General features: G+C 44.9%; 2 protein-coding genes across 2 annotated transcripts; one reads left to right on the forward strand and one right to left on the reverse strand.

Annotated features, from left to right (window-relative positions):
• Positions 1-5,484: 5,484 nt before the first annotated feature.
• LOC124663455 (peroxidase 40-like) lies at positions 5,485-6,828 on the forward strand. Its single transcript, XM_047201154.1, has 4 exons — positions 5,485-5,775; positions 5,877-6,068; positions 6,147-6,312; positions 6,419-6,828. The coding sequence occupies exons 1-4, from the start codon at positions 5,485-5,487 to the stop codon at positions 6,826-6,828; spliced, it is 1,059 nt and encodes a 352-aa protein (XP_047057110.1).
• A 1,379-nt stretch (positions 6,829-8,207) lies between these two features.
• Positions 8,208-12,293, reverse strand: LOC124661150 (serine/threonine-protein kinase STY13-like). Its single transcript, XM_047199008.1, has 6 exons — positions 11,954-12,293; positions 10,464-10,585; positions 9,483-9,679; positions 9,207-9,381; positions 8,638-8,772; positions 8,208-8,536 (listed from the first exon to the last, which is right to left on the reverse strand). The coding sequence occupies exons 1-6, from the start codon at positions 12,291-12,293 to the stop codon at positions 8,327-8,329; spliced, it is 1,179 nt and encodes a 392-aa protein (XP_047054964.1). The 3' UTR covers positions 8,208-8,326.
• Positions 12,294-12,705: the final 412 nt, after the last annotated feature.

Here is a 12,705-nt window from a genome sequence, read left to right on the forward strand (position 1 = left end):
ATCACCATGAACACCACCATGACACCGCCGGTCGCGCTGGTCACAAGCATCACCATGTCGCCGACCACGAAAACAAACATCACCTTGACACCACCATTCACGCTGGTCAAAGCACCACGAAGCCCGACTCCATGTCGCCCTCCACGAAGACTGACGCCATGCCGCCAGCGATGACGAGCTAGGGAGGCCACCACCATGGATTGACACCTCTCTTCTCACCTATCATCACCACATCGCCGCCCATGAAAATGGCAAGTGAGAAATTGAGAAAGAGTACTCCAAAATATACTCACACATACATAGTATACTAGTGAATCATTTATCTATTCGTCTATGTCCACCGAAACAAAAACATTTCAACATGAGAGTCATGCAGAATGGTGAGGTAAACCTACTCCTCAAAGGAATTTTCAAATGTTTGAGCGTATGTGACAACTTTGACTAAATTTGCTCAAAACTTCATACACAAAATTTACGATTTACGACTAACGAAACTTGAAACTGATTATCGGAATTGATTCATATCATCGACACACATATTTTTCATATACAACTTATTTTGATCCGGTTGTGTTGATTTCAAGAGATGGTGTGTGGATTAGGTTAAGGGAGAGTGAGCGAAAGCTGCTCCACGTGTGAAGGTTGCATCGATCGAGCACACGAGTGAAAAGAATGCGCCCAGTAGAAACAACCGATTTGAGCATTCCTCCCGGGCAATTGCTCGTAGCTTCTTTAAGAGCCGTGCAATGCAATAACGCGAAGGATCCCAGGAAACCAAACGAGCCAAAGGGCTTTCAGGATACCAAAGAGGCCCCCAGAGTTCCAAAGGGTAAGTTTCTCTTGTGCTTTGTTTGGTTGGAGGATGTAAATTTCCCTTCTTTGGTTGCATAGGGATCAATAATGTGGTCCACTTTTTTCACATGTGGTGACCCTATCACGCACACTCTGAGCTAAAAGGCATCCTATGAAACTAGTAGACAACATAACAACATATTAAACTATCAAGCAACAACAAAGTAACATCATTTTAGCTCTAGCTACCGTTTGTCGTGGTGTTACCTAAGCTACTAGCAAATATTAGTTTATCACGATATTACCTACTACTACAAATATTGGTTATACATACAAATAGGGGTAGTTCATAGAAAAATACGACATCATGATCTTGTTCTTTACTTCTTTACTTCTTCTTCTTCCTATTCAGATCATGATCCGACCTCTGTTAGGCCACATATGGTCAGCCAACTGTTGCCTCTTATTCTTCCGAGTATGATTATCATGTAGAGGGACACCATATACAATATTAATGTCGCTACGCACCACATCACTCTTCTTCAGGGAAAAAATGATCAAGATCAAAGCTTAAGATCCAGTTATGGAGAAACATGGAAAAACAAGCTTAACTTGGGTAGGTAAATGATGTAATGGCTTCTGATTCAAGATATAGAATCTATTATTCAAAGCAATGAATGCCCTCTCAATTGTGACTCTAAGGCTAGAGTGTTTGAGATTGAAAAATTGTTTGGCGGTCCTAGGATAGTGCCTTGCAGCGAGCTCATTGAGATGGTACCTTGTTAACCTGAAGGGTGGAAGAATACCAATGCGACAAGCATATCCAGCATCTCCGAGGTAGAACTTATCTTCCGAGATTTTGAGCCTATCGGGTCAAGCCAATCCGCCAGAAAGAATGCTTGCATCATGGGTTGATCCTTCCCATCCAGCTAATACATATGTAAATTTCATATTGAAATCAACAATGACAAGAAAATTTCGGCTGGTGTAGTACTTTCGCCCTCCCCCATCTTTGCATCAGATTTGATTCTAGGAAGTCTAGCTGTCACATGAGTGTCATCTATAATAGGTCCGAGTGAAATGCAACAATGTCATCAAGAAATTTTTAGGCCTATGTGCAATACAATCATGTCATGAACTACAAGATAGAGTTGTTCACCTTGAAATGTGAAAACCATCGGTAGATTTGTTGTATCTTTGTTGCAGTTTGAGTAGATAATGGTGGCTTGATCATCTGTTCTCCGAGCTCTCCAATAGCATATAGGATTTTCTTGAAGTACCGGGATATTCTTTCAGTGGATCTCCTCCATGTGTTGTGAATCACTTGAAATCGCTGGTTATGTCCAATACCATGAATGAACATTGTTCCTCTTCGATACATATGTGGATGTTATCTTGAAGCAATCCCCTAACCATGTATGTGTTCACGCAGTGATTAAAAGGGCATCTTATCATCCGAAGCATGCTCAGAGCCTCTACATTGTTGTTGTTGTAGATGTAATTCAGATTTTTCATCCTCCCTCTATCGCGTTCAAAGATGGGAGTTTTGAGTTCTAAAATAGCGTGCTAAAAGAAATAGGGGTAGCATCCTCTAAATTTCGTGCGTGCTATATCGTGCTATATTTCCAATAGCGTTTAAAAAACACCAGATGTAGTCTAAAATAAAGGATTTCAGTCCAAAAGTGATATATTCATACATACATAATCACATTAAAAAATATTTCTCCAATTTTTTAGAAAGCTAACATCAATATTTCACGAGACAACGGCATAGTATAAATTATTTATTAAGAATTATCAGTATTACCGATATTATCTTCCAATTCTGAACAAGAATAAACTAATTGATGTTCATCACCATATATATAACAAACAAGAAGAAATTTCTTCTCTCCCTAACGAGGAAAACTCAAACCCTTGTACCAGTATGTTGCAAAAAACAGTGAGCTACCGCTATGATGTTTCAGCGCGATATAACATACTATTTTGTAAATAGCGTCATAGTGAGCAAAATTTAGCGTGGAATGTCGAAACTCTATTTTAAATCTTTTTTTCGATTGAGCTCCTATTTCAAAAGAATATACTAGTCCTCTCCTGCTCTAAATACTTGTCGCAAGTTCAATAAACGTAGACACATTTTAGTCTACATTTTGTCTAAACTTGCAAACAAATACCTAGGCCGGGAGGGAGTAGCAAGATCGAGCTCCCTACTTGGGGAAAAAAAAATACTAGCAAGATCGAGCTAGCAAAGCATACGTGGCCGTTGGACGGTTTCACCGACTACGCGTATACACACCTACTCGTTGGCAATCTCAGTCAGCTAGCCTCGAACTTTTCTTTGGTCAGCCTGCATCTCAGCACACTAGGCAGTACAGTACGCTCTGGAGCAGCGCAATGCGTGCATGCGCAAGCTGAACGGCAAGGGCGAGACCCGGTTGGCGGTCGGTCACCCTGCTGCTGCACACATCAGTGATCAGTCTATCTCTCGTCTGGTTTCCCTGGTAACTCAGTGTCCAACACAAATGTCATGAACTCATGATGAGCTTCTTCGCTTTCAATCCCGTGATTTGACCGCTTCATGCGCGCGCACACATGCATGCTCTCTCCCCAACTCCCAAGCAGCCAAGCTCTGCCAACTCCAGCTCGTCAATCATGGTGCATAGTACCACCACACCACCATGGACGAACACAAGGGCGGGACAGTCACGCAAAAGGCCGGAAAGTGATTTCTAGCGGAACCGGTAGTTACCGGACAAAAATCGACCACAAAAAAATCTCGTGATTCGTGCAGAATGACATACACTGGGTTCGTATTCCTCCTGAAACCATGTGTCTTGATTTACTACTATTTGGTGGACCCCACCCACGTGGTATGTCTGATGTGTAGCTCACCGCTCCATGCGTTGATTGAGCCGACTCCACCACACCTGCCTAATAATCCCAGCTGAGAGTGAACTCTGACCCAGTTTTTGGATACAAATTAGTAATCGTGATTTGTATGAAATTTAAGAAAACCTTGTAGAAGTTCAGTTCCTTTTTCACACATATTTCAATTTTTTTCACACAGATATGATTTGCACATATTCTAGTTATTTTTCTTCAAAATAGTTTCATTCCGTTTCAGATTTTTTATGAAAATATCTTAAATGTTTTTACGACCAACTGAATTCAAATAAAAAATATAAAATATATTATTCTAAGTATGGATTCGGTACCATTTGGGTATAATGTTACCATTTATTGTGTGTTATTTTTCATTCCAATTGATAAATCGTCAAATTAGTTTCAGTTCCATTTTAGAAAATATCAAAATATCCTCAATGTTTGTTTTGATTGTGGATACCAGTATCACATCAACATATTTTTTATATCGCGTGGGAATATGAGACATCCTTTTTATGATCCAAATACTGGATGACACAACTAACATACATATATATGTGAGCTAATCGAACCAGATATGTTACAAGCAAGCATGGTTAGTGTACCTAGTTGGTACGAATGCCATATGACACATATTCCATTTTTGTTATTGAGAAGTATATGATATATCTAATTTACGAGGACCAAATATTATCCAATTATGCTCACATTTTTTAGGCAGAAATCAGTTGTAAATCAAAAAGTTCTCACATTTATTTTAGATTGGCCACACATGAGAATGAAAGAAGAAACATGGCACAATAGATCATAGCATTCCATACAGTTTTTCATTTGTATTTCACATATCGTACACAAATTTCGATATCATTTCAAATTGATTTGACATTCATTTCAGTGCACCACAAATATTTCACAAGTTTATAGAGAAATAGAGTAATCAAATTAGTACTTTTTTGCAAATGAAATCAAATTCGTTTCAAATCTTAGAGCAAACGAAAGAGTAGATCTACATATCCATCAAAACCATTGCCTATATTTGAATCGACATCAAAATCCATAAAAAAAAATCCCTAGATCTAGAAACCGAATCCCAAACCTAGGCTGCACATAGAAACATTGGCAGACGCAGCTTTGTCTTCCTCCTGTTAATCCTCATGCGGGACGCCGTAGACTCACCGTCGTTGCGGCCGCAATTCCGCAGCCTCGGCTCTTGGCCTCTTGCAAGCGGAGGCTCTGCGCTACAAGCTCGAGCCGTCGCTCATGCATTGCCGCCGCCGTTCTAGGCGCAGCCTTGCCGCGGTTCTGAACGCCGTCTTGGCCCGCAAACTCGAGCTTCCTGTTTCGGCCGCGGGCCGCCAACTCGAGCTTCCTGGTCTGGCCGCCGTCACATAGCTGCAGTGGAGTTTTTTCTCGATCTAGATTGAGAGAGAGAGAAGAGAGAGATTCAGGGGATGGTCTGCGCGTTGATATTTAGTGTATCAAGTGGGCCAGCCATGTATTCTACGTATATCAGAACTGTTCGGTACAAGCAGCATGAAATACGAAACCAGAAAGGAAAATACGACGCTTTCAACCTCGAATCACGAGGGATGAGCGAACCGCGGATGCTTCACCGGTAGTTACCGGTTCCGTTAGAAAAATCGTGTCCCGCAAAAGGCCTGCTATCTACCTGCTGCCGATCTTGCTGGCTCTGTCTATATAAAGGTGACCTACCATGCATCTCAATCCCCATCACCACAACGTAGCGTCACACACTGGGAGCATCACTGAGACACATCCAACTGCAGCATCCTTCGTGTCCTGCCTGCCATGGAGCTCGCCACGGTGGCCCTTGTCTTCCTGCTCTCGGCACTTGCCGCTGCCGCCGACGCCACGCCCGTCAACAAGTCCTGCGTCACCGGCGGCGCCGGCGCCTCCGTGAGCATCGGATACGGCGGAGCCGGTGCCAGCGCTGGCGTGTCCCTCGGTGGCGACGCGTACCTGTCTAACTGCCCCCTCGCTGAGGAGATCGTCCGCGCGGCCGTCGAGAACGCCGTCGCCGCCGACCCCCGCATGGCCGCCTCCCTCCTCCGCCTCCACTTCCACGACTGCTTCGTCAATGTAAGTGATCATCAAAAGAAGATCTTTAGTCTAACGAGGCAAGCTGGCCGCATGCGCGCACTTTGACCGTGAGCTTGTTGCTTCTTGTTTTCTTCTGCCAGGGTTGCGACGGCTCCGTGCTCCTGGACGACACGTCCTTCTTCATCGGAGAGAAGACGGCAGGACCGAACGCCAACTCGCTGAGGGGGTTCGAGGTGATCGACGCCATCAAGGCCGAGCTCGAGCAGCTGTGCCCAGAGACCGTCTCCTGCGCCGACGTCCTCGCCATCGCCGCGCGCGACTCCGTCGTGGCCGTAAGTTTGCTCACCGATCGCATATCACATTTCATGCAAAGGTTTAAGCGTGTGACTCATCGATCGCCGCCGATGCAGTCTGGTGGGCCGAACTGGCAGGTGGAGCTCGGCCGGAAGGACAGCCGCACCGCGAGCCTCCAGGCGGCCAACAGTAACCTCCCTGCACCGACCTCCGGCGTCGCCACGCTCGTGCAGAAGTTCACCGACGTTGGCCTCTCCGCCAAAGACATGGTCGCCCTCTCCGGTAATCAGTTGGCATCTCCAGTCTCTCTATCCCAACGCACAACTAACACGCACGCAATATATACGTACGCTAATCATGCGCGCATGACGCAAACAAACATATATAGGCGCGCACACCATCGGGAAGGCTCGGTGCACGACGTTCAGCGCGCGCATCGCCGGCGTCGGCGTCTCGGCCGGGTCGGCCAAGGACATGGGGTTCCTGCAGTCGCTGCAGCAGCTGTGCGCGGGGTCGGCGGGGTCGGCGCTGGCGCACCTGGACCTGGCCACGCCGGCCACCTTCGACAACCAGTACTACATCAACCTGCTCTCCGGCGAGGGCCTGCTGCCGTCCGACCAGGCGCTGGCCTCGCCCGCCGGCGGAGAGGACATCGCGGCGCTCGTTGCCGACTACGCGTTCGACGCGTCGCTCTTCTTCGACGACTTCGCGGCTTCCATGCTGAGAATGGGGAGGCTGGCGCCGAGCGGAGGCCGCGCCGCCGGCGAGGTCCGCCGCAACTGCCGTGTGGTGAACTAGCTTGCGAGCTAAGGTAACTGATTAAGCAGAGAATGTGTGTGGTTTGGGTTTGCAGTTAGCTCTCTCGTCCTCTCGGTAATGGCGTGCCTTTCAGTTAGTTTGATGTTTTCAATCGTGTATGGGTTTAAGCTGGTAGATTCTAACTAGATGTATAATAATCTATGTATCTCATGATGTGCTGCATCCTGGGCGTGTGGAAATAATTATTCTCGACTTATTTCACTACCAAAATCTATTGCTTAGTTAGAGTACAACCTCTTGGTGATATGATGAAGTTTTAGTGGTAGAAACTTCGTGAGATTTATGGTTTATCCCCAAACTGCCGGTGTTCTAGCGAAGGTGTGAGGGTTTTGCGCGTGAGTGCGTGCATCTTGTAATCACACACAACCCAATAATCTACTGCATAGAACTGGATAATGAACAACATGACATGTGTTGTATTGTGATCTAAATTTATTCTAAAGGGAGGCTAACTTCTGACGAGCCGGAGCGAGGCTCATCGCCGGTAGGCTAACTTCTGACGAATGGATCGATGCCACCGTTTATAAATACCTGCCGCCGGCTAGGGTTTATCAGATTATAAGATATCCCACGGCGTTTGTAAACACTCTCCAAAATAGTGAAGTTTTCTGGCTGGCGCCCGTGGTTTTTACCTCTTTTTGTTGGAGAGGGTTTTCCACGTTAAAATCTTGTGTTACCATGCGTGTGTTCTTGTTTCGTTCTTCGTTATTTACTTGTCGCTTTTATAACAACATGCTACCGTGCAGACAAGAATCAATGAGGCTATGAAGCAATGGCGCAAGTAGGAGCAACTTCAAAAAAAAAAAAAAAATCCAAAAATACATGATATGGAAGGAAGCAATCTTGCAATTTGAACTCCCCAAACAATGTTTACTTGCATTACTATGCATCTGATTTCAAAATTTGGTCTGATTAGAGTCCTTAGCAGTAAATGGTAAATGATAGAGAACTACGATAATTATCTCTAGATGGTTAAAGATCAAACATACCTCAGGTGCCATGTAACCAAGTATGCCTGTTTCGCCCATCATATCACTAGGGTTTGAAGCCTTCACTCGAGCAACACCAAAAATCAGCAAACAAATCTCCTGCATCCAGACATTTTCCTCGGTTGCAAGGAAGAATTTTCACAACAGTTCTACAGAACTGAAGAAAAAAATGATCTCGCATCCTTAAACGGGAATCATATTCTTTATTCACATTCTGCAAAGATATTAGTACTATATAAACTGCAATGGTACATGGGGCCCACTTCAGACCATGAGACTGTAAACTGCAATAGTACAGTGGACCTCATGCTAAACTCGGAGCTTCATCCTAGGGTATGTCAAACATGCAAGGACGAGATGGAGCGGGCATTTACACCAGAGAAGTATCTCAATTAGCCATTAACGGGTGTGATTAGAATTACATTGAGATGTAGCGACATCGATCATCAATCAGGTTCAGGTAACAGTGCCACAGTCAGACCAAATCGTCAGGGTCCTCGGTACTGACGGAAGCAGGTGAAGCATCCCTGGGAGTGGTCTACTGGGATCATGCCGCCACCCTTGGACGTGTCAATTGCCTCTATCATGGACACCACCTCGGCCATCTCAGGCCGCTTGTCGGGGTTTGCATCCCAGCAGCGCTTCATCACGTTTGCCAAAGCGCTTGGGCAGCACCGCGGTATCTCAGGCCTCAGGTTCTGTACAACAAAGATATATTCTTTTTTATGTTTTCGGTGGTTCAGAGAAACAAGTGCCCAGCAACACGAACAGGAAACAGGACATGAACCCATCTTTTTACCTGTCGGACAACAGCAGAAGTTACTTCTGAGAAGCTGAGATCAGGATATGGCATGTCGCAGCAGTATATCTCCCATAAACAGATCCCATAGCTATAAACATCGCATTTCCTGTTGTAAGGATGGCCATTGAGGACCTGTACATTGATGTCATTATGTATAAGCAAATGAGGATAGTACCAGAAGCACACACCCTCAATCGCTAAAAACAAGGAACACAACACATCAACTTCAAGATATGTGTCTCCTTTTTTTATATTCGGTGCTTCTGGGTTTTACTTCACTAAAAAAATCTAATGCTTACAGTTAGAGAACCAGTTATTGACTTATTGATGAAATAATGAAGTTCTGGTTCACCACTCTGCCCATGGGTTCAAATGCTGGTGCTCGCCTTTAAGTTCACACGGTGCACTTTGGTATGAACTTTGTGGTTTATCCCTAGAATGGCAATTTTAGGCTTGTACTTAGGAGGTTTTCTAGTGCTGGTGTGTGCATGTTTGATGGTTGGCGTGCGTGTGTCCTTCTTGTAATCACACACAAGTGAAAAACAATGGTTAAAGATCAAACATACCTCAGGTGCCATGTAACCAAGTGTGCCTGTTTCACCCGTCATATCACTAGGATTTGAAGCCTCAACTCGAGCAACACCAAAATCAGCGATTTTCACAGTTCTTGTTTTGTCAAGAAGCATATTTTCAGTCTTGACGTCACGATGCACTATCTTCTCTGAGTGAAGATAACTTAATCTATTTAAATGCAAAGATAGCAGTGAGATTTTCCGAAACTCAAGGGACAACATAGAAAAAGCTAGAAGAAAAAGACCCAAAGTAATCTAACTATTACTTACCCCCTGGCAAGGTCAAGAGCTAACTGGACAACAACTTTAAAGGCTAGCTTTCTTCTCCTATTCTTTATCAGGAAATTTTTCAGTGCACCACCAGCAAGGTACTCAACAACGACGCAGCAAATGTTGCTCGGCATGCCAAGATGCCCATGTTCTGTCTGTACATTTAGATCTCTGGCACCCATTATAGCCCCAATAAACTGCCAGATGAAGTTCAAAATTATATTAGGACAGCCAGAGAATAAATCTACATTCGCAAAGGATATGAAAAAAAATACAGTATCCGACACGGATACGGGGCAGAGAGGCCGTGTCCGTGTCGGATACCGTATCCGATACGGATGCAGGGCAGAGAGGCCGTGTCCGTGTCGGAGATTTATTGTCCCAGCGATTATAAACCACAATGAGTTGGATAGTTTACAAAATTAGGGCCTCCAATAAATTGTTTGATAGATTTGTTTTACCATATTCTATTGTAGCATATGCTACACCAAAAAGGATCACATCAACTCATATTACCAAAAACAAATTTGCCATGTTCTAATGTTCTCTGCCGGGGGGTCATATAACCTCAATAAGTCATTTATCCAAAAGAGAAAATCCTGTAGAGTTTTATAAAATAACATGGCATGCCTTGAATTAACTTATATGACAATTAAGAACATATAGATAGATAGCTATACTCAACTACTTATCAATATGATGGCAGATATCTAGCCATAAAATAAAAGTGACACCAAGGGGATAATTGCCCACACAATTCTAATGTTGTAGTTTGTACATATCTCATGTTAGAAACAAGCTTTCCCATGTGGTTATAATGGACTATAATGATATTGGAGAACAATTTCAGCATGTCAACCTTGTACTCAGTGTTTTATGAAATGGACATGAATACAAACTGATTTGGTATGTATATTATCAGCAAAATTTACCTATGAAATTTGAAAAGGCAGGAAATGGACCTCTTCAGCCAAAGCCTACCTTAGTAACATTTGGGTGATCAAGTTTATGCCAGACAGCAACCTCTTGTGCGAATGCTGATCTTAGTGCAGTAATTTCTTGCTCTGATCTATGACCATCCTCGCCCCAGTCAAGCAATTTCACTGGACAAATAAAAAAATTATTTTCAAAATGAAAGTAAATTTAGTTTGGCACATCAAAATAGTAGGCAGTCCATGCTACTGTATTAGTAATAAATTCATGCTACTATATTAGTAGTTTGGCACATCGAAAATAGTAGGCAGTCCATGCTACTATATTGGTAGTAAATCCAAATCTCAAATAGTAGGTTAGCACTTACTAAGGACCAAAGGTGACAAATTATTCATGAACAAAATACATTTAGCACTCTTGTCTCTTGAGAGCATATTAGCCACTGCATGTCGAACAGCAATTCTTTGAGGTGTATATGGATACCAGTTACAGCTTTATGTGTGGCGTGGAAAACCGGATGAAAGAGACTCACTCCAAATAAGTGCTTAACATGCAAATGAAATACAAAGCCAGATTCAAATGTCTGGGAGTGGAATGTGATAACTGACAAACCATTGTTCACTGATTTCATTGCAAAAATAAAAGAAACCCATAGTAAGAAAATGCTTTGACACATCCGGTATGGTGTTCCAATTCCATTGTATGGAACTGAACGGGGATTTTCTTTTTTCAACAGAATAAATTAAATCTCCTGGTGAGACAGTGGAACATGTGACAAAGTTGTGGACAGACAAAGACAAGCATGTCGATTTTGAATCGTCCTGCATGTCATGTGATTACGCCTGGTGAGACAATGCCAAGCTTCTCATGTATATGTAATTTAGGAGAAAAATTCCGGACATTTTTGGAAATCCAAGCCTGGCTGAGATGCTTCTCCATCACATTTGTCCCCTGAAAAGTACTAGGGCCTTTGCAAGTTGCAACCTTTTTAGTCCAAAAGACCAACTGCTTTGATTTGTTACCTCCAACTTCCAGGGGCTCATCATAAGATGAACACATGCATCACGCCTGCTAATAAAACTTTAAAGTTGGTTGGTTCGGATCACATGAGGAGGGAGCGTTACAGAGAAAAGGCGGGCTTATCTACCGGCAGTCACGGAATGCACCGCGGAATCGAGGAAAGCAGAGGTGCCAACTTTAGCAATTTGCTGACAAGGAGACGCACTGGTGACTTGACCGGGGAAAAGAGGACGGAAAAGTAAATGGCATTGCCATCGATCGATCAGCTCATGCATCCTAGTCACCGTTGCATCCTAGGATCAGAGGATCGAACACTCATAGATAGAAGTAAATAAAGAAGCTACGTTTCCCAAGAACTCGCAAAGGAAATAATTGGTCGGAACCAAGAAGTGTGTAGCGCTCGGAACACTGAACAGAAATGCAATTTCATCGAGCAGGTTACGGGCACTGGAACTGGGAGGCACTGTACGCGTAAATTTCAGAGCAGTAGTGAATGTGAAGTAGAGGTGGCACGGTACCGGCGACGTCCTGGCCGTCGTAGACGCCGCGGTGGACGGTGCCGAAGGTGCCGCGGGCGATGACACCTTTGATGACGAGCGTGGCGGGGTCAACCTCCCAGTCCTCCCGGCGCCGCCGCTGCTGCTGCTGCGGCTGCGGAGGCGGCGGCGGCGGAAACGGCTCCCCCAGCCTCGGGGACTCGCCGCGGCGGCTCCCGGGCTGGGAAGAGGCCGCCCCTCCTCGCTCCTGGCGGCTGAGGTGGCGCTCTAGCTGCTCGTCGAGGCTCTTGAGGTCGATCTGGTCCGCCCGCACGAACCCCGCGTCCCCGCTCCCGCCGCCAGCCGCGCTGGGGAACCTCATGCTTGGAGCACGCCGAGGTTTCGGCGATCGGCGTGGGTGGCTCAGGTGGTGCAGCTGCCGCGTTGTGGTTGCTGCGCTACAGGCTTGCGAATGGCGAGGCAGAGGTGGCTGGTGTTGGTGCGCGAGGCTCCATGTGAGCGCAGCGCATGGAAGTAGGCAGACACGCACACGGGGAACTCAACTGACTGGGGCGGAGGACTCGTGTCGTGGACGGGCCCACTGGAAGTCTTGTCACATCGCGGTATTTCCATTTCTTCAAAAAGAATCCACAAAATCAAACGTGCACACAACCCAGTATTGTACTCCCTCCCTCGAAGCATGTCTTCACTTAATTGTCCAAAATACATCTAAACTTAGATAAAATTAAGATTTTTTTATGAAACCGAGGAAGTATATGTAAATTTTAAAAAGG

The sequence above is a fragment of the Lolium rigidum genome, chromosome 6 (genome assembly GCF_022539505.1).
Source record: "Lolium rigidum isolate FL_2022 chromosome 6, APGP_CSIRO_Lrig_0.1, whole genome shotgun sequence".
Classification (NCBI taxonomy): domain Eukaryota; kingdom Viridiplantae; phylum Streptophyta; class Magnoliopsida; order Poales; family Poaceae; genus Lolium; species Lolium rigidum.